Source organism: Phyllostomus hastatus, unplaced genomic scaffold, assembly GCF_019186645.2.
Source record: "Phyllostomus hastatus isolate PE091 unplaced genomic scaffold, TTU_PhHast_1.1 phas_scaffold_385, whole genome shotgun sequence".
In the NCBI taxonomy this organism is placed as follows: domain Eukaryota; kingdom Metazoa; phylum Chordata; class Mammalia; order Chiroptera; family Phyllostomidae; genus Phyllostomus; species Phyllostomus hastatus.
In genome coordinates this window covers 6,603,351-6,628,716 of record NW_025334026.1, presented here as the reverse complement: position 1 = coordinate 6,628,716, position 25,366 = coordinate 6,603,351, and the positions used below count along the sequence as shown (strand labels likewise).

Below are 25,366 nucleotides of genomic sequence, written 5' to 3'. Positions count from 1 at the left end.
GAAGCAAAACTACTGAAAATTAAAGTATAAAAATAAATACAATTTACATTAATGGACATTCCACTTCAAAGTAAATATTAAAAAAATAATGTATATAAATAAAAATCCATTGAAAGCACAAAACAATGGCTGGCACTTTTATGAGAAAAAGCTGTGAACATTAAAAAAATGTGTAAAACACACAAACTCTTATCTTTAAAAAAACTCAAGTTTCTCATCCTTAACCTAAAACTAGTTTTAACTTTCTCCAAAACATACTATTTATTTTAGCTAATTTGCATTAGTGTACAGAAAACTTTTAGTATCTATCTTTCTTGCTGGAAACCACAATGATATGAATAAGCTGTCTCCTGAGTCTTCGGAGTGATAAAGCACAATTTATCATATTAAGAAGATAATGATATACTTGCCTACAAATAAAAAAATTGGTGACACATTTTTGACTGTCTTCTAATTTCATGGTTCACTCAGTCAATAAATGATACATCTCAATAAAGAAAATCAAGTTTACAGAGTATGTTATTACTTTCTACGTATAGTTGGATGTAAAAGTTACATTTTAAACAGAACAGAAAATCAAAGAAAACAATCTTTATCTCCATTCTTTAAAGAATATTAGGAATATATATAGTCTCCATTTTCAAAATACCAGTATTTTTTAAAAATTCAGAAAGATTAAATGTACACAGTCCCAATTTTATGTGAGAAGCACAAAGCCCTTTTTGGAAATGCTATCAGAAATCATCAATGGCATTCTTTTTCATAAAATCATATTCCCTTCATAACATTTTTTGGTTTATATTTTAAATGAATATGTTAGTGATAAAAACTTTAAAAAGCAGTGCCTCTTAAATAATGCAAAATTCCAACTAGACAATATTACTATCCCATTTGGAAGTCTGCATTATTATATAGCTCTTTATTCTCTCCTAAATCAAGCATGCTGGAAAAAGCAGACTATGAAGACACAAAATATACAGACTAAATAGAAAATAACACTGCATGCCACATTCTATGTTACAGAAATGAATGCAATAATGCATGCCACTACATTCAGGAAGACTGTGCTGTCTTCACCAAAGTTGCCACCCACCACAGAAAGATTTTATAGTTTAGCAGAAATGTTTCTAAGATACTGGGGTAACATACATTAAACCTAACATATCTGTAAGACAACTAGCTGTTGAGAGACACATGTGCTTATGATCCAAATAGTGACCCCAGGTGCTTCTGTGGTAAATGTTAGGTGGACCACAATCAGCAGGCGAGCGTTTTATTCTACATGGTAATCCTATTAAGTCCAAAAATATGAAGACTGAGAGATTAATAAGTTTTTACAAAACCAGGGGAAAACATTTTTCTGCAATAATTTCCCCAGTATCTAATTTATCAAATTCAGCAATCAGTATCTAGAGATGAATGAAATTTATATTTCACAACTTGCATTTTATCACACCTTTTCAGTATTTTATAGAAATAAACCCAAATGCCCTTTTAAGTTTACAAAAGGTTCTCAAAAGACATATGCATACATAAAACAAACTTATGTTTGTACAAGTTAAGAACAGAATCAATTAAACTAATTTGTTTTCACCCAAACCTAATATTAAGAGGAAAATGGTATGGGAAAACGGTATGGGAATGAGCCAGACTGACCATTTTATCTACATAATTACTCAGCCCTTTGACATCACTGTGTCTGTGTAAACAGAGTCCAGGGTTACGTGAAAAGTTTTGGGCAGGGACAATGATATAGGTGAAACCCTCCCCACTTTTATCCTAATGAATGTTGTCTTCTTAAATTGTCGCAACATTTGGCCGCTTTCTTTGGATTTTTCCTGCATATACTCCTAAAAATAGAGCAAAACTATTATTATTTCTCAATGTTAGTTTGTCTATAATGATACAATTTAATGAGTGTTTATTATATACCAGGCACTACGTTAAGCAATATACATTATCATATTTAATCCTTATATAAACTCCTGAGGTAGAAACTGTTAATGTCTATTCATCCTAAGGATAATAAAACTGAGACACAGGAGAGTAAGTAATCTGCCTAAATAACAGAGCTAGAAGTAGAGATTCTGAGAACTGAATTCAACCTGACTTGTTATATTTCTTCACCATGTTGTGTTACTGCCTTCTAAACTGCTTTAATTAGTGGTTTCTGAATTTCACTAACACTTGAGTTAAGCACAAATCATAAAATGAGCAAATATGTGTTAAAATATATGAAATTGGGAACTGCAATTTAGTTTATAAAAACTATAAACAACATTAAGTGCTTTTCAGCAAATTTTAACATCTTAGCATTCTATTTCAGTCTAACAGTATGTTATTCTATCATCTTTACAAAAATGAGTTTCCTAAAATCGCTTAATAAATGGTTTGTTCACATCAAAGCACAATTTCAAATTTGTTTGAAACAATGCAGGCCATTAAAAATCTGAACAGGAAAGAATAATCTTATCAAGAACAACTATGGATCCCTGTGTTGAGATTCATTGTTAGAATTTTAATCAGTCATATCCCAAATTTTCATTTTAATGTAAAGGGATAAAATTCTCTAGACTTTTTAAAATCATTTAAATATGCACTTGTATATTGGATTGGCCAAAAAGTTCATTTGGTTTGTAAGATGGCTCTAGTAATGCTTAGTTGTCTAACTTCATTCAAAACAATCATGTTAGATTGTACTTTGACAGCTGTCATATCAGTGTGCATTTTTTAAAAACATAAAAATTGGTGAATTTTTGTATAGCCACTTTAATATTGAAGATGGAAAAATATGTAACATTTTTGGCATATTATGCTTTATTATTTCAATAAAGGTAAAAGCTCACCAGAAACACACAAAAAAAACTGTGTAGTGTATGAAGAAGGTGTTGTGACTGATCCAATGTGTCAAAAGTGGTTTGCGAAGTTTCATGCAGGATTTCATTCTCGCTGGATGATGCTCCACTGCTGGGTCAACCAGATGAAGTTGACAGTGATCAAATCGAGACACTGACAACAATCAATATTATACCACCTGGGAGATACTTGACATACTAAAAATATCTGTATCAATAAAGTCTCTGGTGAAAATGAAAAATGTCTTATTTTATAGAAAAAACTAAACAGACTTTTTGGACAACCCAATATAAATAAATCTTTAGAAAAACAGGAATGAATTTCTGTATTTGTTTAGATAAATGTTAATTATACATGTTAATTCAAGAGTTAAGTTCATTTGTATTAACAATTATGTTGCAATGCAATTAAACCATAATAATTCTCAATACTGAAATTCAATAACTGCATTGACTTCCTATTCAGCCTTTACACTTTTGAGGATTACTGAATAAAAACAGTAGTTGCTATTTTGCTTATAGGTTCATAAGTGACAAACAGTGGAGATGAAATGCATGAGAAAAGAACATGGAGAGTAGTCACTGTGACAGATAATATGAGGCAAAGCAATACTAATTTCTCAATGATTTGCCAACTAGTGAGGATTTATCACAATGCATATCACTAACATGGGAAAAAAAACGGAAAATGTCTTAAAATTCCTTGTAACTTCACAAGCAACAGATCTGGTGTTTGGTCTGAGTTCTTTCAAAAGGTTACCTTTTGAATCAGCTGATCCTGACTACCTCCGGTATAAGCTGAATCTTCACCTATTTAATCCCCTTTAAAAAAACCCACTTCACTCACGATGACTTCCAAAAGATGACATTTTGAATTATCGTCTATACACACATTACAAATAAATTCACTCTCTACATGCAAAAAAGTCAGCAATCATTTCCAAGTTATGATCAATATCTTGTTCCTTCTTTGAACTTCTGTGAACAAGTGGTAATAACATAAAAAAAATTCATATGCTGCTTGTTCCCTCCTTTTGGAGAAAATCACTTAATAGTAAAAGCTCTAAAATATTGTAATTGTATATTAATGACATTAGAATTGCTTGAAACTTAATCTTTGTTCTGGTGATTAATATCAATTTCTTTTAAATGCGTAAAAAGCAGTATAGTTAAAGAAAAGCATTTTGAAAGTAATTTTAATGGATAAGGTAAATTTTTGGTGAGCTTATCAAAATGTCTCGACAAATATACTTAAAAAGTATTAAAACATTAGCTTAAGCCTTTTGCATTGGCTCAACACTGAATTTGTCTTCTTGCCACCATACATAGAATTTAAAAATACAGTATTTAGTTAAGCCCTTAAAGAATCCTCAAATAATGAACACAGAGATTTAACTGAAGTTTCCTATTGAGCACAGATTAAGAAAAACAAAAACAAAAACAAAAAACCTTACCCCCTCCCAACTGGCATATTCACATGTGATCTTGTGGTCAGAGGGAGAAATTCTTTCCTTTCTATGCAGATAAAATATTCCTGGGTAATAGCTACACTTCTCTAAACCTCAACATGCACAGACTTAGGAATGAGATCATTGTTATCAAAACATTTCACTCATTCATAAAAAGGTCTCTAAATTAAGCATGTATAATTCTACAAATTTTTCAGATTAAAAAAAAAGTGTTTCTGTGGAATTGTTACAGAAATTAAAATTGAAACCAGGTTTACTAAGATCTCCTGACTACCACAAAATACTAACGCAAATGATCACTAGTAAAAATGTCTGTGAATATGCCAGAATTATGGTGGCAAGGACAGAATGTGTGAGGCCTGCATTACGGGGCAGCTTGTACACTTCTTTCTTTTGCATTGGCTTCGGGAACTCATTGCTACACACCTGAAACAGGCGCTCTGTTAGGCACTCTGCTCTGTGAAGACTTCTGTCTATTTTGCACAACCCCCTTCACTGATGTCTTAGGGGTTCTAATTGAATATAAAAAAATTAATAAGTCACTTGCATTAAGGTCTAGATGTTCAACATTCAAAGAAAGCAACCATACTGCATAACTATTCTTAGCACAAATAAGCTTGAAAAGAATTTAAGTCTCATGCATGCTCATTAAGGAAGTTAGACTTTGTTTCAGCAGGAGACTACAACATACTTTGTTGGAGAATCACTTTGGTGATTCTGAACTTACTATATAGATATTTACAATATTTAATGAGCAAAATGGTATGAAATGAAAAGTAAAAACATGGCAACACAGGATGATAATTAAAATATAATACATAATAGTACACCAAAGGGTTATCTTTGAACACAAAACTTTACAAGATCTTTCTAATGCTATTAAAAAAAAATCACACTTGAAAAAATAGTTATCCTTTATATAAAGAACACTAAATTATTTTCCCTCTCAAAGCTAATCTTGATTTGAATATTTTTTAATACCCTTATGTGTTGCATTCTTACCCTTGTCGACTAAGTAGCCTATGAACAGGAGCATTCTGTCCTTGGTTTGGCTGTAGGACTCTGTTAACAAAGTAAATAAAAAGTTAATTAAACAGGATAAATGCCATTACCTACCCCCTATTTTCTTTCAATAAATAAATGATGATAACAGTGTGGTGGAAGTCATCTATGTGATGATATGGCCAATATAATATGACAAAGCAAAGCAAACTGATTAAATCAAATTAATATAGTACCTATATTTTGCTCATCAAGAGCCCAAACCTTAGTTTTTGTCAGTAAAGATATCCAACATAAATATTAATCCTTCTATTTTAAGATAATTTATTTATTTACTTTATAAAAGCCAACTTTTCCTTTCAAACATCTGAGAGAAGAAACTTCATACTTACAAGGGTAAAAAACAGGTCAGAAATATTAAGCTAGCTTTCTAAGGTTTTTAAATAAATATCAAAGTCCCCCTGGATTATGGACTGAACTCAGGACACATGGACTCAAATTTCCACCAGAGAGAGCATGTCCACAGAAAGCTCCAGGCTTGACATGTGAGCAGGTGTATGGCCAAGTGTTAATATGAATTTTGACCCTGAGATCCTCCAATTCAGCAGGGAATGTTCTACTGAGGTAAAGTGGAGCAAAGCCAACAAAAAGCAAGCTTGAAATTTATAAAATTTTCTTTTTTTTTAAAATAAAAAATAGCTTCTCATTGAGACTAAGTGATTTTTCTCACCTTGTTTCAGGAGGGTTTTGTTTAACCAGGAATTTCTTATTTGGCATTCCCATTTCAGCAGCTCTAACACAATATAAAAATAAGGACACACAAGCAATATGTTTAGAAAGGGGGAGAAACATGTTTACACAGGGTGGCGGAAACAAATCATCATTTAAAAATTGGTGTACCACGAGAAGACTTCTATTAAACATATTAAAGACTACTTTAAAAAAAAACAGTTCTAATAAGATAATTATTTGGATTTTCCTTGCATTAAATTTTTCCTCCCATGAAGTCTTTAGGATATTAGAAAAAGAATATATTTAAAATATATAAAATTAACACTTCATATAAGGATGAACTACTTTTAAGATCTGATTGACTATCAATTACACAAGTTGAACACTGACAAATTTAGTTAATAAATATATTTACCTAAAGATGAAATCAGATTTTGCCATCAGATTTTAATAAAACTCTTTATATATGGAAAAAAAAAAAGGATTTCTTTCAGTTCATCTGTAGAAGAGTGAACTGTTCTTTACTTCCAGTATAAATATACAAACAGACCAACAGATGACTAAAGTTAATTGGTTTGATAATAATTAAATTAATGTGACATGACATGAGAAAACCTTACTTCATGTACTTCTTCCTATCAAGAGACTTCTGTGTTGCTGCAGAAAGAGCCACTCGTGGACTTTTCATTTTATCCTTTAAAATACAAAAGTAATGAAGCTCTAGCAGTACCAGTAATACCACTAAATTACAGTATACGATGATCTCAATTGCATGGACAAGTGTCTCTCACTAACATTTTGAATTTTAACTTAGTATTTACAACTGAAGCAGTCTAATTTTAAAAAAATAATTAAAATTATTTTTTCCCAATGAGATAAAAAATTTGCTTGTTTTTCTTTTGCCAACATACTAAGATCATTGATTCAAACCACAAATCTCCAATACTATGATGTATTTCAAATTAACTTGGGAGTCTCTTTCTAACTCTGATTTCCAAAAAAGGCAAAAGCCACATGATAGTTTCAAGTAAATTCCATTAGAAGCAGATGATAGTTTATCAGGCATACAGACAACATTCAAAGCTTCTAATCATACAACAATATGCAATTCTTTCACAAACTTCTTTTACATCTGTCTGCATATTTAAATGTTGCTGGTAATCCTGGGAATTACCTGTGTTTAAGAATTGTGGGAAAGGTGCTCAAGTCAACGGAAAATAATATTTAGTATCAATCATTCCAAACCTAGAAGAACATATATACCATATGTTTCTGCCTTTGGCTCCTGCTAATATTTGGTCTTTGACCCAAGTTCCTAACAGCTAAGCTCCTAAGGCCCTTGTAATCTGATTGATAAAGGGTGGTAAAAACATCTTTATTCCTAATATCTGGTCTTTGACCTCAGATCCTAACACAGACCTCCTAAACCCACTGGAATTTTCATCTTTTGTGCTAATGAGATGACTCTGGGTGGATTCCTACAAGGGGGCTGGTCATCAGAAAGACCAAGCATGATTAGAAGTTTGGAACTTTCAGACTCATACCTTATTCTCTGGAAACAGGGGAGGAGCTAGAGATGGAGTTAATAACTGATCGTGTCTACATGAGGAAGCCTCATAAAAATCCCTAAAGTTCAGAGAGCTTCCAGGCCAGTAAACAGATACATGTGCTGGAAGAATGGTCCCAACTCTGTGGGAACAGAGCTTTCAGGATCCTTGGGACCTCACCCTATGAGTCTCTTCATTTGTAATATTTATTATATCCTTTATTATATAATAAACCAGTAAGTGTGTAAGTTAAATGTTTCCCTGAGTTCTGTGAGCCATTCCAGAAAATTAGTCACCTGAAGGAGAGGGTGATGGCAACCCCAATTTATAGCCATCAGTCTGAAGTTCAAGTGATAAACTAGGAATTTCTAATGGAGTCTGAACTGGGGGCAATCTTAATTGCTTTCTTGACTTGTGGTACCTAGTAACTCCAGGTAGATATTGTCAGAACTGAATTGAATGGTGAGACACTCCGCATGTCAAAGGGTTGGTCGGTGTTGGGGGAAAACCCACACATGTGGTGTTGGAAGTATTTCATGACCATAGAAGAAACAGAGTTTTTCTTTTTCATTCATTCATTACAAAATCAGATAACATACCATTTGCCTGAGCATTTTCTCTTTGCGGGCTTCTCGGTCGTGATGTAGAATAGACATTCTCTCAGCTGCATCCATTACAAAGAATATATCATGAATACCATACAGGGCAGCTCGCAACTAGTTTCAAAAAAGAAAATATTGTATCCACTTAAAAAGATGAAGTTAGGATTCAGTAATATTACATACATTTTTATTTAGAAAAAAAGGTTAAAGTTTTAAATGAAACGTATCTTTAGTGGTTAAGTGAAAGAAGAGAAATAAGGCATTTCCATTTCCCCAAGCCTTCAGGACCTGTACATTTACCTGAGCCAGCACTCTTTCCTGAAGAGAAGCATCCTGTGCTGAAACAATTCCTCTCTTTAATGGTGCTTCTGACTGAAAACTTTTCATGAATTCCATAGTGTCCTGAAAGATGAAATGCTCCTTTGAAAACCATTTTTTCTGGAAAGATTCATGATCACTACAGTTCCTTTTGTTCTTTCTCAAATCCAAAATTACTAAGAACACAAACCTATTCCTTATCATAAATCAAAACAGCATTCACTTTAAAGTGGGGTGAAAATACGCTAACTACCCTGGCCAGGTAGCTCAGTTGGTTAGAGTGTCATCCTGATATACTAAGGTTGCAGGTTTGATCCCCAGTCAGGGCACAGACAAGAATCAACCAGTGAATGCATAAATAAATGGAACAAAAAAAAAAATCAATGTTTATCTCTCTTCCCCCCTCGTTCCTTCTCTCTAAAATCAATAAATTTAAAAAGGAGACTAAAAAATATACAGACTATTTTTAGAAATTATCTGAGATTAATAATCAGATTTCTAAAATTGCCTATATTCTAGTAGCTAAAAAAGTTTGATCTGCCAAAGTTCTGAACTAATTTGTCAACTTGGCTATTGCAAGACTGATAGAAACTGACACAGAAGTGAAATACAAATTTACAACAATCTTCTTACTTTTACAGTTTGTTGAAGTTGCTTCAATTTATCTGTCTGCATGAGCCTACGAGTAAGAAATCCTTTTGCCACAGCAGTTATTCTATTAAATTTTGCTTGTACTTCTGGACTGATAACCTAGGAAGAAATAAGAAAGACAAAATGTTTTAATAATCTGAGCATTACACTCAAGATCGTTTTTCTTCATCTACTACAATGAACTAAATTCTTCTATATATGTATGCTTTGTGTTAGTTTCAACTCTAATAAAAGCTTAATTAGTGGATGTATGATGAAAATATCACTGCTCATTTGTATAACCTAAGATAAGGTAGCTCTTTAAAAAATATAGAAAAATAGTAGATAAGCATACATGTATCATTAAGTTTGCCCACCTGAGACCATTTAGTTGTGACCCTTCCAAAAGGCCTTGTTACAGAGAGTTTGGTCAAGCCGCTAGTTGATGATCCCCAGAGGTAAAATGGTGCTTCATTTACAGAACCAAAGCTATGTTGTAGGGCAGAATTTGTGAAACCTAGAGGAATATATAGTATTATACTTGATGTCAAATAATCAGAATATGTAAAACACCCACATAAACATGACACTCATTAAGAACACCACCACCAACAAAAAAGAATGACAACTGCCTCTGAAAGTGATCCACTTAAAGTATTTATGGACTTTAACCTTATGTACCAGATGGACCTTTTCAACACAAACAGCATCTCAGGATAATTGAAGATGCTAAGATAAACTCTTACCAGGACAGGAATTAGGTGCAGTAATTCAAGATCACTCTGGAGATAGCAAACTGTGTTTTCACTTGAAGCATATCACCTGCTGCATGAATGAACAAAGACTGGGCTCTGAGTCAAATTTCCCAGTATTTTCCTTGCTAGGGTGGATTTCCTCACAAACACCTGCTTGCTGGTCTTTGATCTGCTGCTATCACTTAATTTTTCACCAGTTACTAAGCAGGTGGCAAACAGCAGTAGGTTGGACATGGAATATAATACTTGAAGAAAAAAAGCTACAATCTTAAAGTGTGCCAAATAAAATATCTTGCTATATTTTTTTTTCAAATGGAAAAGGATTTTTAAATATTTACCAGAATTACTAGAATTTGAAGTATGGAGGGAGTCCACTTGAGATAGCATTGTTTCTAACAAACCAGAGTCACTTATTTTTCTCCATTCTAAGTCAACTGCATTGTTAACATCCAACTCAGAGGCTTCTGTTGTAATCACTTTCTGCTCTTTGAACATTTTCTCCTGTTCTTCTATTTCCTATAAGAGTTTATTATAACATGGTAGATATTTTGTTAAATTATATCCCAAATAGTATCATTTTTAGACTTAGCTAAAAGTATGCATAATTATCAGCAAATTGTTATCTACTTTGTTTTCATCCTTCAAATAAAATCAACAATTTACTTGATTTTAAAATGTGACATATTAACAATAATCTTAAAACAAGTGTCCTCCTCTTACAATATACTCTTATAAGATGCTTATTTCAGCGTATATTTTAAAAATACTTTTAAAAATATTAAGTTTTGAATCAAGGATTCAATAAAGTACCCTTCTGATAAATTCTACATTATTTTTAGATAAGACTCTAAACATTAAACCTCACATTCTGGTAATAAAAATATTATCCATATATCAAAATCAATGACTCCCTTAAATTAAGATATTCTGGGAGAAAATTACAAGTATCCTATCCATGACTACAATTTTAGATAGCCCCAACTAAATTCCACTTATCAGCCCTATAGTTCTATGTTTTAATTCCTTACCTTTTGCAATCTTTCCTGTTCCCTCTCCTGCTCAGCTATGAGTAGTGATAACTGCTGTGCGTGCTGTTCTTCTAGTCTCCTTCGCATTTCTTCAAAAGCTAACATCTTGCTTTTTAATATCTCCTCACCTTCTGAAAAGAAACACATCCCCTCAGATTTAGAAAATTTACAAATCTAGTATCTGATGTTTTATATCACCTATTTAAATTATGCTTCTGACGAGAGTATTCCTGGATCTGACATAACACAATCAAGACATAGCTGGGTCCTCTGTTTGAACCACATTTTCTTTGAGATCCTTATTTTATGCCATCAAATAAAGGCCTGCATCTCACCCCCCTTACCTGCTCATTCAACAGGTCCCTAGGGAGGGGATCCCTCCCTTGAGAGTTCTCCCCTAGAAGGGGCTCCCTCTGGCTCCTAAATGATATTAGAGAATATTGGATGGATCTGGAAGATGAAATGAAACCAGGAAGAAGAGGTATTTCTTTAAATCCTGAGCAAGGAAGCCAGGCAAAGGAACAAATTTCTGATACTGATGATACAGTAGAAAACTGTAAAATCAGAGCCATATTGAATTTGTACAGATCTAGTTGTTTCAATCTGTCTTTTTACATTAGCTTTTGTTTTCTCAATACTTTCCAAGCTATTATATAATTAGATTATAGAACAATTTATAAAATTTTAAATGTGTATTATTAAAAATGTTCTGAGTTAAGCTGATTGTCAATTTATTAAGGACTGCTTTATGCCCACCATCATCAAGATTTGTGTGGGAGATGCTAAGGCAAATGCCTATCCTGTGATAGCACTTTCAGCTTCAAGTATGTCATTTAAATGAATGTGAAAAAAAGGTCCTGCTGAACATGTGCTACTGGGCAGACAAGTGAGCTTTTTTCCATGCTCCTCCTTTCTGCCTCTCCCTTCTCAAAGCACTCCATATGAGAGGTTGTATTTTTAACAAAGCTTTCAAATAAAAGTATTGTAATAATAGTAATGATGATGATGACACGATGATGATATGGGAGGTTCTGTCCTCACTAAGTGCTGCCCAGCGCTACAAGAAATGGGGCTCCCTTGCTTACTTTGAAAGCAACCTGGCTGGCTTCAATGCTAGAATTGCCACCTGTTGTCTTTGTGTACTTTTGGGATTCACTGAGACAGCTTCTAGCCATGGTATGTTGTTTACATGGATAATCCAGGTTAGCTTCCCAGATTATGAAGTGTTGTTTTTATTAGCCGTGTTACACAGTTGCATAAGTTTTAAATGGTCTGCTCCAACCCTATTTTTCCTATATACTCTATTTAATTTTTAGGATGTAACTTTATAGAATGTGAAGTTTTTTCTAGGAAGACAAATATCACATTAAAGCTGAAATGTCTATGTCTAAGAACTTCATTTGCTTGATTTGTATGTCTCCCATATCAGCAATGAAGAATCTGTGAACCATGACAACAAAGTAAGGAGCAACAAAGAAGACATGTTTTAACAATTAATACGACACTAGATGCAACAGAAATTTGAAATAATTTCTACTAATTAAGATACTATTCCTGAAACACTACTCACAGAGCCTTATTTGTGATATTTTTCTCTAATAATCTGATATTAAAGTGTTCACTGAAAGGCCAATTATAGGAAGATCTTATCATAAATGAGAGGACTGATGAAAATATTAGAAACCACAATCCAAGAAGACATCATAGCAATACATTGGATTAAAGCTATGAGTGATGTCTCATGCAAGAACTTTTTCCTGCGGCTACTAACAGTATTTTCTGTAATACGAAGTGAACTGTGAAAGATTCGTAATTTAAATTTTAAAAACCTGTAAGAAAAGCCTATCAAATGGCAATAAGCTGTAGCTAATTATATGCTCTCTGATAAATGAAATTAAGTACACTAATGTACAAATAAAGATGATTACCAATATTATTTTGTAAAATGTCAATTAAAAATATTAAATAAAGGTGCCATCTACTTGACAGGTATCAAACCCTTCTAAGTTTCTTACCTTTAGAAATACTTTCCAACATTTTATTCTTATTGATGTAGACAGATCCCTTAGGATATCTTTTTTCTAGTACGTGCTCCCTTTCCTGGTCAGTGATTCCAGTTGTTATGACAGATGAGCAGTTTTCTTTTTGTAAACTATCCATATCTAAATCAAGCCTCCGTTTAACTTTCTCAAAACTGTTATCCAAAAATTGTTCATTTCCATAGGACAAAGTAGGGGTGTCCATATGCAGTCTGGTATTTTGGTTTTGCATCAGTAAAGGAGATGGGTTTTTTACATCATAAGATTTATTCAGCTCCATTTGTGAACTGCAACTTTTCTCTAACACACTGGCTGACTTGAGTCCACCCATGGTTCCAACATTTTGATTTGCTATACACGGATGGGTAGCATACGGCTCATTTGATCTTGGCATGGCAGTACATGTGCTGTCCATTTTGTGTGGTCCTCTCCCATCAGATGTTAACTGACCTTCCACAATAACAAGTCCATGAATAACTTTATTTCCTGACTGACTTCCTGAAGATTGACACACCTGATTTGAATTACCTAACACCATTTCCTGTATGGCTTCAGATGTGTTTTTGCTGACATAAACCTTGCTTGAACAAACTCCTGTTAAATCAGTTGGTAAATTTGGCACAGTTTCAGGTATGTTTGTTTGTTCACCAGTATCTTGAACAGTTAAGTCTACTGCCTGTTCTTTTCCTTTAGGACTTAATTCACAGGCATTTACTGGGTTATTTATAAGTATATGACATGCCGATGATGGCCTAGAATGTCTTCGATGCATTTTAGGACTCAGGCTTGGCTCTGGGCTAGGTAATTTGGCATATGAACCAGTAAGACTTTTGATAACATTATTTTCAGTAACAAAAGTGGGAATGACTTTAAAATCAGAATCAGGATCTGAAACAGTGGGATGGCCAGTTCCCACAAGTGTGTCCACTTTATAAAAGCTACCTAAAACTGATGTATTCATGCTGCTTGCTTGAGTGGAAGCACCTTGGAGAAGAACATTTGATTTATTAAGGCTTGGTTTATCGGGAATCACTGACCCACAGTGTTTGCCCATCAATGGGGCCTTCTCTTTTACACAGTCAGTCACTTTAACAGCATCATTTTCTTTGTCTGAATGACTCTCATTAACGCTTCCCTTTGCACTTCTTCTCAAACTGCGTGTAAACTGTTCTCTTTCTATATATTCCTTTGACTTTTTCATCAGGTTCTTAAGACTCATTATGTAGGGATCTGGAGTAACTTCTTCCAAAAGTGATGAATTCTGTTCTTCTTCATTTGTTGGGAAGAGACCATCAGAGATAAGAGTCTCTTGTGGGGTTGCTGAGGTCTTTAGAGAAGCTTCATTTTCCATGTGGCTAATATTTGAATTACCACATTGATTCAGGGGATTAAATTCTTCTGAATCCCTAGCTAAGTCTATCCCATTAGATTTAAACTGGTCCTCATTATTTGATGACAAAATTGCAGTTGTCTTTTCAAACATTGCTAAAGTAGAGTGTTCAGTAGGGCTTGGCAAATTATTTGCAAAGGTAGCAGGTACATTCAAGTTTCCAACTTCCGAACTAGAGTAAACTGTTTCAGTCTCCCACTGATCAAAATCACTGGCATTAGGTGCTTTTCTAACCTGAAAAAGTTCATTTAAAAATTAATATTTCCTCACTGCACAAAAAACCCTTTGCTTTCATTGTTTTCTAAAACAAAACTGAAATTGAAGATGCAGAGTTCTAATATTTGAAAACACAATAAAAAACTAAGATTACCATTTTCTATAGTATCCTATATCACATGGAGCTCAAATTACTGTAAATAACATCTATTAGTCATCCCTAAGTTTTTTTAAAAGGAAATTACGTATTCTGATAACAAATATGAACATAATGTGCATGTGTAGATACACACACAGATAATCATACATCAATGTATAATTTAATCTTAAAATAGAAACATTTTCCTTAACTTTCTTCTGGTTATGTTGTTAATGTCACCAACCATTCCACCTACAAGAGCTATTACTTAGGCATAACAACGTATAAGATAAAGAGCAAGTAATTATATTTCTTACATAAGTGATTCCCTCCTTAACAAAGATTAACTTGCCCTGGATATTGGTTAAGAAAAAGACTTTAGTAATAAGACTCCTGCCTCCCACATACTCCAAATATTAGCTAAAACCTTTCAATGTGATATTATTTTGTAGTAAATGATGGCTCAGTCATATAATTTAAATTACTTAAAAATAACAAAAATTTCCACTTAAAACCCAATTTATTAAAGCAAATTTCAATTTGATTAACTGATAGCTATTTAAAACAGGAACCTGTTGCCCTAGCCATTGTGGCTCAGTTGGTTAGAACATCATCTCATACACTGAAAGGTTGTGGGTTTGAATCCCAGTCAGGACACATCCCTAGATTGTGAGTTTGGTTCTCAGTTAGGGAGCTTACAAGAGGCAACCAAGTGATGTTTCTGTTACATCGATGTTTCTTTCTGTCTCTCTGTCTCTCTTCCTCCCTCCCTGCTTCCTTGTCTCTTTAAAAGCAGTGAAAAAAGCACACAAAAAAATGTCCTCCAGTGAGGATAACAAAAGAAAAAGAATAAAACAGGAATCTGTTAATGGGTTTTACAAGCAAAATAAGTAAAAAAAAATTTGATAAATTAAGATGAGAACAATTGTATACACAAAAGATCCAAAAGAAAAAATAAAATTACATTTTGCATCTAAATAATTCGACTGTGCAAAAACATTAAAAGTGAACTAGATGGTTTCTAAAGATTATACAAGTACCCCTGACTGGTGTGGCTCTGGATTGAGTGCTGGCCTTTGAACCGAATAGGCCACAGGTTTGATTTCCAGTCATGGCACATGCCTGGGTTATAGGCCAGGTCCCCATTTAGGGGTATGTGAGAGGCAACCAATTGATGTATCTCTCATACACTGATGTTTCTCTCCCTCTCTTTCTTCTTCCCTTCCCCTCTCTCTAAAAGTTAATAAATAAAAAATAAAGATTATACAAGCATGTATTAAACTAGCAGAAATCACTGTCATATTATTATGTAATACAGACTCCAGAATCCTGATTATCGAAAGGTTTTCAGGTTGTTTTGCATGTGTTTTTTCCTAGACCATATGGCACTCCTGTTTTACCTTACAAATCCCAAGACATGTAACGGTTTCCAGGTACTATGCAATACACAGCACAACAAGGCATACTCAGTCACAACCTCGGGACCAAAATAAAACAAAACAAATGTATATTCATGAAACTCATGAATATCTTCATAGGTTTAATGTTTTTTGTATACCACTAACATGAGTGGTTATATGCTTTAAGTTTTTAAAAAATCTGTAATAGAATCATAGGTTTTACAGATGAAACAGACCTTAGAGATCTAGTTTTAATATATAAAAGTTTTCTACTTGCATAATTAATTACATTTCAACACTGTATATGCACTATTAAACAGAGAAAGTTTTCAGACTCAACAACAATCTCTTCAGTAATATATTTGATATGTTTCCTTGATGGACCAAGAATGATATACCATTTTTGTTTCAATATTTAAAAAAATCTAGTAATTAAAAAATCACCCTTATTGAGCTACATATTATATTTTTAAACTTAATATGAGAATTATAATCTGCAAATTAAAATCTACTACCCACAGAGAAATGAAGGTAGCTGCTAATGGGAAATAATCCAAGATTCATTGTACATGTCTCATCTAGTATGAATTACACAAACCACAAACCCCTAAGGATATGAAAAAACAAAAAGATGTAACCAGCAAAACAGTGCTATATATGGCAGAAATTATTTGTTCAATCAAATTCATTTGTTTTTCTTCTTAGTATGCAATGAGATCCAGACCTTAAAACAAATTGCTTATACAAATTTAAATTAAACTAAATAAAAATAGTTACAGAAAGCATGGACCTCTTGTTTAAAATGGTTTTAATTTGGATATAAGATGCATCTGGCAATTCTATTTATCTAATCTAAATTGCATTTGTGTATCTAAGAGCAGAATTTTCACCAAAAAAATTGGGGGGGGGGGGCAGTTATTTATTTTAGCAGAAAGAGAATAAGGTCATTGAGTCAATCGTCTTGATTAGTTCAGAGGTAAACTACAATGGTCAATTCTATCATTTTGTCACTGAGAATTCAACGTTTTTAGAGTCATAAGACCCAGACAAGAAGCAATTATATTCTGTGTATGGCTCCATTGTCTAAGTACCCTCTGATTCAAGTACTGGGCATCACTAACAATCAAGTGAATTTGCCTTGGAGTAACTGAAATGGAATATCACAAATTATAATTCTTCTCAAAAAAGAAACAACAAAGTATATTCGTAATTAGTTATTAAGGGCAAACATATTTCTGAAATTATAACTGAAAAGAGTTTAAATTACATACCTGAACATTTTCAAGAATCTCCTGGACACGAGTCAGTAAAGCTTTCTTCCTATTTACCTGCCTTCTTGCTTCTACATCAAGTGCTTTTTGTTTTTCATACTGCATTTCCTTTCTTTTCTCAATGTTAAGCTGTAAAACATCACAAATATTTTTCAGAAACATAAAAGAGCATAAAATCAGTTTTGAATCATAGTGATTAGAATTACAGTGAAAAATTCTGAAGTGGCTAGGGGTAATAACTAGGATGGAATATCCAAGATCTTTCACTGGTGATGAAAATGTTCTGTGTGGGTGTGAGTTATACAACTGCATCCATATATGAAAATTCATGGAACTTTAGTGCTTAAGATCTGTGTATTTTACTGTATGTAAATTATTCTCAATAAAAAAAGTTAAAAGAAAGAAACCTTATTAAATGCTCTAAAATGAGGTGTAAAATCAGCCCTTTTGGCCAATGCTGAGCTTTTCACTTGACAATGTCTTACTTAACTAGGTCAGTTAGATTCTTCAATTTCTAACCTTCTAATAAAACTACAATTTACCTCTTTGCTACCTCAAGAAAATGTGCAAAGAGAAATAGATGACATTCTATTTGCCTACAAAATTAAAACACATATTTGGTTCCACTTTATTGTATAACCACCACTAAAAATATAATGTACCAAAAAAACTGAAGGCTTCTAGGCATTTTAGCTTTTTAAAGTGGACTTATATTTTAATTATTAAGTCCTGAGAAGTTTTGTCACTGTTAAGGAGTCGACTTATTTTAGACTTTTGCAAATGAAAATGTCATAAAAAATTATTCCAAAGTTACCAAAAGTCACCCATTAGATATAACATAAAAACATGGATTAATGTCCATAAACATCAGATATTGCTTATACATAAGTAACTGATGGAGTCATAGATCCTAAGCTATAAGATGCAGACATTTTGGTCCATATGAAACTAATCAAGCAAATACGTCACCAAGGAGCTGATAAAAATGTTGTTTTAAAATTTTCTCTTATTTGCCTGGTACCAAAGAATGATTCCATAGTTTACTTGCTAATAAAAAAGAGACTAATAATAAAAAAAATGTATACCTTTAAAGAGTCACCTGGTAGTAACCACTATAAAAGCAAGTATTCAAAAGAAACATCAAAATATAAGAACTAGACATTATATAATTTCTGATTTAATTTACTACAAAGTACCTGGCATCATCTCCAAATAATTCTTGCCCAAAATGTTTAAAATGACTAATAAAACTCTTAGACTTAATTTCCAGTTTATAAGAACTACAGGAACTAGGGGACAAGTTAAACATCACCATGAAAGAAACAACTAGACAAATCCAAACTGTAAGGCATTCTACAAAATAACTTTAAAAATTCACTATCATAAGACAATTTTTTTAATTTAAATTTTTTTATTGTTGTTCAATTACAGTTGTCTGTATGTTTTTCCTACCCCTCCATAAGACAAATTTTTTTAAGAGGTAGAGGAACTGTTCTGGATCAAGAGATTTTGACTGGATCCAGGTTGAAAAAAATAGTTATAACAGACATTTTGAGCACAAATTGAGAAATATGAATATGACAGAATATTAGGTGCTATTAAAATTGTTAAGATTATTATTGTTAGGTGTGATAATGGTACTGAGGTTTTATATACTTATTTTCAGAATATGTGTATCGAATACAGGGTGGGGCAAAAATAGTTTTACAGTTGTATGTGAAAGTTTATTCTTATATTACTACTTATTAATTATTATATTATTTTTCATACGAACAACTGTATACCTACTTTTGCCCCACTTTGTATTTAGGGGAGAAGTGTCATGTAACTGCAATATTCAAATGGCTCAGCAATAAAGCAAAAGGGTAGATAAATATACATACACATACACATATAGAAAATCACAAATGTGATAAAACAAACAGGGCAAAAATGTTAAAAATTGTTGAATCTAACTAGTAGATATATGGATAATCACTGTACTATCCTTTCAACTTTTCCTGTATGTTTGAAAATTTCATTTCAAAAAGTTGGCTGAAAATACTGGTCTTTTAACTCCTGTTATACAAAAAAATTTTAACTCACTTTCTTTCAATGGTATTAACTTTGATTTGAAATAAAATTATTTTAAAAACATTCAATCAGTACTAAAAGGTTTATGATGAAAGATGTGTCTCCCCCCTCATCCTACAATTCCTTACCCCTCCTCAGAGAAAGAATACAATATCCTTATTTAAAACCCAAATAGTTAAACAAATTAAAGTAAAAATCCAAATGTATTAGTTCAAATAGTCCTCAAAACAGCCCTGTGTAGGAGGCATTATTTTTATACTAATTAACAAATAAAGGAAATGGACCCACAAGTTCACACAGCAGGTAAGTGGCAGAGCAATGATTTGAGCTCAGGCCAGAAGGCACCAGAGCTGGGTTTTTAACCACTGCTTATACTGCCTGTAAGAGTATGCTGTGTGCCGTGATTTACGGCAGCTCATGCAGATCCTTCCATGCCTATACATTTAGGTCTACTATACTTATTTCAATGGCATGTAGTAGGAGATTCTATAAAACAGACTACAGTTAAACTAGTCCACTACTGATGGACTATTTTGAACAATGGTATTATAACCTTATGGCTATTTCTTTGGGCACTTAGATGAGAATATACTTGTAAGATATTCCCCAAAATGGAATTGCTGAGTTCAAGGTTATGTACATTTTCAAATTCTGATAAACACTACCAAATGGCTCACCAAAAAATAAAGTCAATTGATTTTCTCAACAAAAGTGCCTTTTCCCCACATCCTAAGGACCACTAACTAGGTCCTATCAGATCTTTGCCAATCTAACAGGTAAAAGAATGCTAACTCATTTGTATTTCTTTAATTATAAATAAGTTAGACATCTTTTTGATGTTTAAAGTCTTTCTTTTATTTTTCCTGTGAACTGCCTTAGTGGTTCACTATAGAAAAAAAGGTTACTTAAAATCAAAGAACATTTACCAGCGGAGAAAGCACAGCCACTCCATGGAAGCGAATAAGTGAAATGTTTTCAAACTGGACAGGTAGAAAGCTCTCTGTGGATAGTGATGCTTTTTGGATTCTGGCAAGACTTTTCTCACAGAATTTCTCATATTCCTCCATCTTCCCACACCCACACTACAAAAGAGAAAAATGTCATTTTCGATGTGCTGATAAAAATAGATCTTAATTATTCAGCAAATTTTATAGGGCACCGAAATATTCTTAGAATTCATAAATTCCTAGAACTGGCCTTCTCAAATTTTTTTCACTGATCAGGAGCTAACTCTTGAGTATAGGTGGCTTGCTTCATATAGTAAATATTTTTGAACATGTGAATGCAATCAAATCTTTAGAAAAGTAATGAGACCTTACCAGTGAAATCTACTTAAAAGGACATAAAATTCTATACCACCTTACTAACTTTAGGTTATAAAATAGAATATATTTTTTTTTAGCAAGATTTAGCTACACAGCAAAAGAAAAACTAAATTATACAAAGGTGGCCTCCCCCCAACAAAAAAAAATACAGAAGGGCTTTTGTAGCCAAAAAGAAAATAAGAAAAAGAAGACAGAAGTGCTATTTAAATAAAAGAAGATCCACTTTAAATTTTTTTTTCCTATCATGGAGTTCAAAGGCTATTACTTGCATATCTTAAAAATAAATTATGACTCCATCATCACTATCCAAATCAGTCAGCAGAAGAAAACAGAAAACCTATTGACTCTCATAATAATTCTATTTTATTATTAAAAATTGAAACCATCACCAAACTACTTAAAATAATCAGCCCAGTAGCTTCACCACTGGAAACTGTGATGGTGGCTATGGAAATAGAAAGTAACTGTGAAGGATTAGCCACCATATTCTATCATCCTGCAAGGGTTAAATATTTGATTGCCTGTTTCTACAGCATTATGTCCAACACCGTTTCCTTTAAATAAGGAAAAATATATTAATTGTGGATTTTCAAATAAAAATAAACATATAATAAAAAATAAGACATCAGATTCATAACCAACAAGGGAATGAACTGTGAAAACAGAAAAACTAATACAATAATGTTCCTTTAATAAGTGTTCATTTTAAAATAATTCATTAATGAAAAAAGAAAGAGGGTAGGTAAATTCAATTTGTGATTTAAGATATGCAAAGATGAAGTAAGACAGAATATGATAGTGCCCTAAACCTCAAGTTACTTAAAAATTCAGTATACTCAAGTGTTGGGACCAACTACAGAGCAATTAGAAATGAAGAAAAAGCATATTCAGATTATGGTTAGATTATTAAAAAATAAGATACGTTGCTACTTTTGACCAACTGGTAGTCTTAATTAACTTCATTCTACCACCCCATCAATTCTAATTATTTCTATATTTGACCTACGCTAAGTGAGAGTTTAGTTTCAAAGAAATGGTTCTCTAGAGTGTGAATGAGATTGTTTTCCAAACATATTCATAAAACAAAAGTAAAAAAAAATACCTTACTGCATAACCATAGCAAGACCCCAATTTTTAGTCTAGATTTTAACCCATATTATGATGTCTTAACAACCAAAATACATAAAAGGTAAGATGTAAGAGGAATTCAAATGACCCCATTTCTACTAAAATACTTCAAAATATTTTTTAACACAACCCATACATCCAGCATTACAGAGAACACAAATAGATTACTCATATAGTTAATATATTTCCTATAAATACACATGTAAAGCATGAAATTCTATTTTAAAGGTCTGGGAAATTGAAGGAAATATTGCTAAAATAGCTTTATGGCAATAGTTTTATTTTTCTTTCTAAAACATCATATAGATGCCTCATTATTTCAGAAAGTCAAATTCACATCCTTTAAACAGTACATGTATGTCATATATATTTCAGATGTACAATAACATTATTATTATTACGTATAACTTACATTATATGGTAATACATTAAAGGTCCCAATACAAGTGCTAATATGATTACAGAAATCACCAAATGATCCCGAAGAACATGACTGGATCCTTCTTATCCTTCAGTCTTAGTTTGTTTGTCCCAGCCTTTGAATTTGAAAGGCTGTCCCTTTAAATTAACCCTGTCAGTCACTACCACATTACATTGCTGCTTCCCAATTTTCATGGCACTTACCACTATCTGAAATTATCTTGTTTATTTCCTTTGTTTTTGTCTGTCTTCCTCCACCAAAACGTAAGCTCCATAAGCACAGGTACTTTCTGAGTCTTGCTCACCACTGAATCCCCATTACATAGAACAGCATCAGCACACAGTAGCACTTGATAAAAAGTATCGAATAAATAAAATAGGGCAATTAGCTCAAACAATAATGTACGCTAAACCAGAAAAAAGCTAGCAAGGAAGAATGGAACTCAGAGAATGGTAGATTCATGGATGATCCTATCCTCCAAGAAACTGGCACCTCTGAACTGCGAAGGCAACCACTTAAAAAGTGAGCATCTGTATCCTATATAATTAAGCAAGAGGGCACTTCCTTTCTCACAACACAATTACCTCTGTGAGCAGGGTTTTATTTTAAGGGAGCCCTTACTACAAGGCCACTCCAACCACAAATCTACTCCCCTATACTTTGCTACCTGGCATTACTGGCCCACTTGAATTAATAATTTGTCAGCTGCATCAAGTCCAGACATGCCTTGTCTTCCCCATCGCCAATCCATGACCCTTCCCCAAATAAGCCTCTCTGCAAACCCCACAGACTCCTCACCAGTGCGCTACCAGAAACGTCACTGAAGGGGATGGTAAAAGTAACACAGAACAGATCTTGCTTTGTTTGCTACCTGGTTGTTTACCCACCAATCCTCCCTAAGACGTACATTGCTTATGGAGGCAATCCAGGGGGAAAGTTTCTTAGCCCAGGCATATACTAGCTGTATGTTCTTGGCAATGCACTTACCATCTCTATGCCTCAGTCTCCTCATCTGCAAAATAGGGATAATCTCATCTGTCTCAAAGAGATTCTGTGAGGATTCGATGAACTAATACATGTATGGCAACTACTACATTGCAAGATATGCAGAAAGCATCAGTAAATGGGGACTGCTTTTATTATGCAGATGATGATGACGATGGTTTTTATCAATATTTTATGAACTCCTGGAGGGCAGTGACAGTGCTTGGTTCTTAGTAAGATTCAAACGTAACTTAAAAACGTGGAGGGGAGGACAACGGCTTCCTCATTTCACTGCTTCCAGATCCTTCCCCATGAAATCAATCTCCAGCACCTGCCATTTGCCTAAATTAGGAGCAGGGGAATGGGATTAAAAACTCACAGAAGCAAAGAGTGGGAACTACCTCGTACCATCAGGGGCAATCCAGAGAATTTGCTTAATTAGCCTCACGTTATGCCCCAGAGAGTCGCAAAGGCAGAGTAAACAGCACTCCGAGAGCGTCTGGTCGTGGTAACCTGCGTTCAGAAATGGCCAGGGCACACACTGGAGACGCCGCCCTCACCAGCATCTTTGGAGCAGGAAAAAGGCTCAAACAGTATTATCAATAGGAGGCGGTTCTTCGGCTCCGGCCAGAGTTTATTTACCCAGACCCTCCGCTCTCACCCCAGCGCCTCACGTCTACATTCCCGGGCGCCCCGGACGAGGCTCCATCCGCAGAGCCCACCAGGCAGTATCAGCATCCGAGCATCACCTCCACGCCCAGGGCCGCCGGCGCCCGGGAACCCGCCTCCCCACGCCAGCGCCTTTCCAGGGCTCTAGGCCCCGGAGCCCAGCCCCGGCTCTCCTCGTAAGGAGCCCGCCTTCAGCTCCTCAGAGCGCCAATTCCGCTTTCCCGGGTGGCCTCGCAGCAGGGACCCTCTGAGTCAAGCCCTTTAGGCATATACACACCTGATCTCCCACGGCACGGTTACCTTGCGTTCCCTCCCCACGAGCCTTGTCAGGAAGCAAACGGCTCAACTGGTAGTGACAGAGAGCAGCTCAGTCCTCCACCGCCTTCTCCTTCTCCTCCCGGCCATATTACCGGTCTCAGGCGGCAACGCGGGATCCTGGCAACGGCCGCCGCCGCCCGGACTCCACCTCTCTGGGCAGGCACTTCCGGTGGTTGCTTCCCGGGCCGCCGAAACGGTTGGGCCACCAGAAAACTACAATCCCAGAGGTGCGTTAGCGTCCTGGACCAGTGCAGGAGGGCGTAGTACTTACGAGAAGCGCGGTTCACGATGGGAAATGTAGTCCCCACTGCAAGCAACCCCTTTATCATTATAATTAGAATTGAAACGCTCCCATTTTCTGTGATCGTTGGAAAAACAAACGACATTCACCAATTTTTTCTGTAAATAAAAAACTGCGGAATCCTATATGCCAACTGTAAAATTTAAGACATGCCTTACCCTCTGCAAATCAGTGGGAAAATACCATGCGAGAAAGGCAGCAGGTTCAAGACGACAGGAAAAGCCCCAAATATTTCGCCGAAGTTCTTTATCTAAATATGTTACCAGCTTTCCGAAATATGATGTAGTGTCCCCTTTGATCTTCTAACTCGGTTTTACCTTCTGCCTACTTCCCATGCATATTTTTACACATGTAAAACGAGTTTTAAAAGTGACTGTCACAAGGTTAGTTATGAGGAACAACATAATTCTTGCACAGTACCTGGTACAGAAACCTCACTACTGGCCCTTAGAAGGTGGAGAAGGATAGGAGAAGAAGCGGTGGAAAAGTCACTGGCCTAAAACTGGGGTGGCTTGATGTCACCTCGTACTCTGCCATTAACTTCACCTCTCTTGGCCTCAGTGTCCTCATCTATGGAATGAGGGAATCATTAAAATCTCTTCCATCTTTATAATCCGATTATACTTCCTTTTGCCATACTCTTTTATTCCCTCAGAATCTGAAAAATCCTAAAGTCGACAGGATTCAACCTCCTGAGATAATACCTACCCACTGAGGCTGTTATGAAAATATATGAGGATAATGCACAGAAGCA

The 25,366-nt window shown here is 34.4% G+C and overlaps 1 protein-coding gene across 5 annotated transcripts; it reads right to left on the bottom strand.

The window, feature by feature from the left end:
- Positions 1-24,529, bottom strand: CCP110 (centriolar coiled-coil protein 110). 5 transcript variants are annotated; one of them, XM_045819593.1, is made up of 16 exons: positions 24,271-24,529; positions 22,544-22,688; positions 20,393-20,548; positions 17,394-17,522; positions 12,954-14,601; positions 10,939-11,069; positions 10,249-10,426; positions 9,533-9,672; positions 9,159-9,275; positions 8,508-8,609; positions 8,205-8,321; positions 6,679-6,752; positions 6,057-6,119; positions 5,327-5,386; positions 4,751-4,836; positions 1-1,850 (listed from the first exon to the last, which is right to left on the bottom strand). In XM_045819593.1, the coding sequence occupies exons 3-16, from the start codon at positions 20,531-20,533 to the stop codon at positions 1,798-1,800; spliced, it is 3,039 nt and encodes a 1,012-aa protein (XP_045675549.1). In that variant the 5' UTR covers positions 20,534-20,548; positions 22,544-22,688; positions 24,271-24,529; the 3' UTR covers positions 1-1,797. The 5 variants fall into 5 exon arrangements, with proteins under 5 accessions (XP_045675549.1, XP_045675551.1, XP_045675553.1 ...); XM_045819595.1 differs by having other exon boundaries at positions 10,939-11,066; XM_045819597.1 differs by lacking the exon at positions 4,751-4,836.
- Positions 24,530-25,366: the final 837 nt, after the last annotated feature.

What these genes read in the sequence shown, in the direction of transcription:
- CCP110 (XM_045819593.1), bottom strand. Translation starts at nt 20,533, where the DNA reads ATGGAGGAATATGAGAAATTCTGTGAGAAAAGTCTTGCCAGAATCCAA. An exon ending in TTCAAATTCTAGTAATTCTG is followed by an intron (nt 9,673 to 10,248) that starts GTAAATATTTAA and finishes ATATTCCTCTAG; the next exon opens with GTTTCACAAATTCTGCCCTA. An exon ending in CAAAACCCTCCTGAAACAAG is followed by an intron (nt 5,387 to 6,056) that starts GTGAGAAAAATC and finishes CTTTGTTAACAG; the next exon opens with AGTCCTACAGCCAAACCAAG.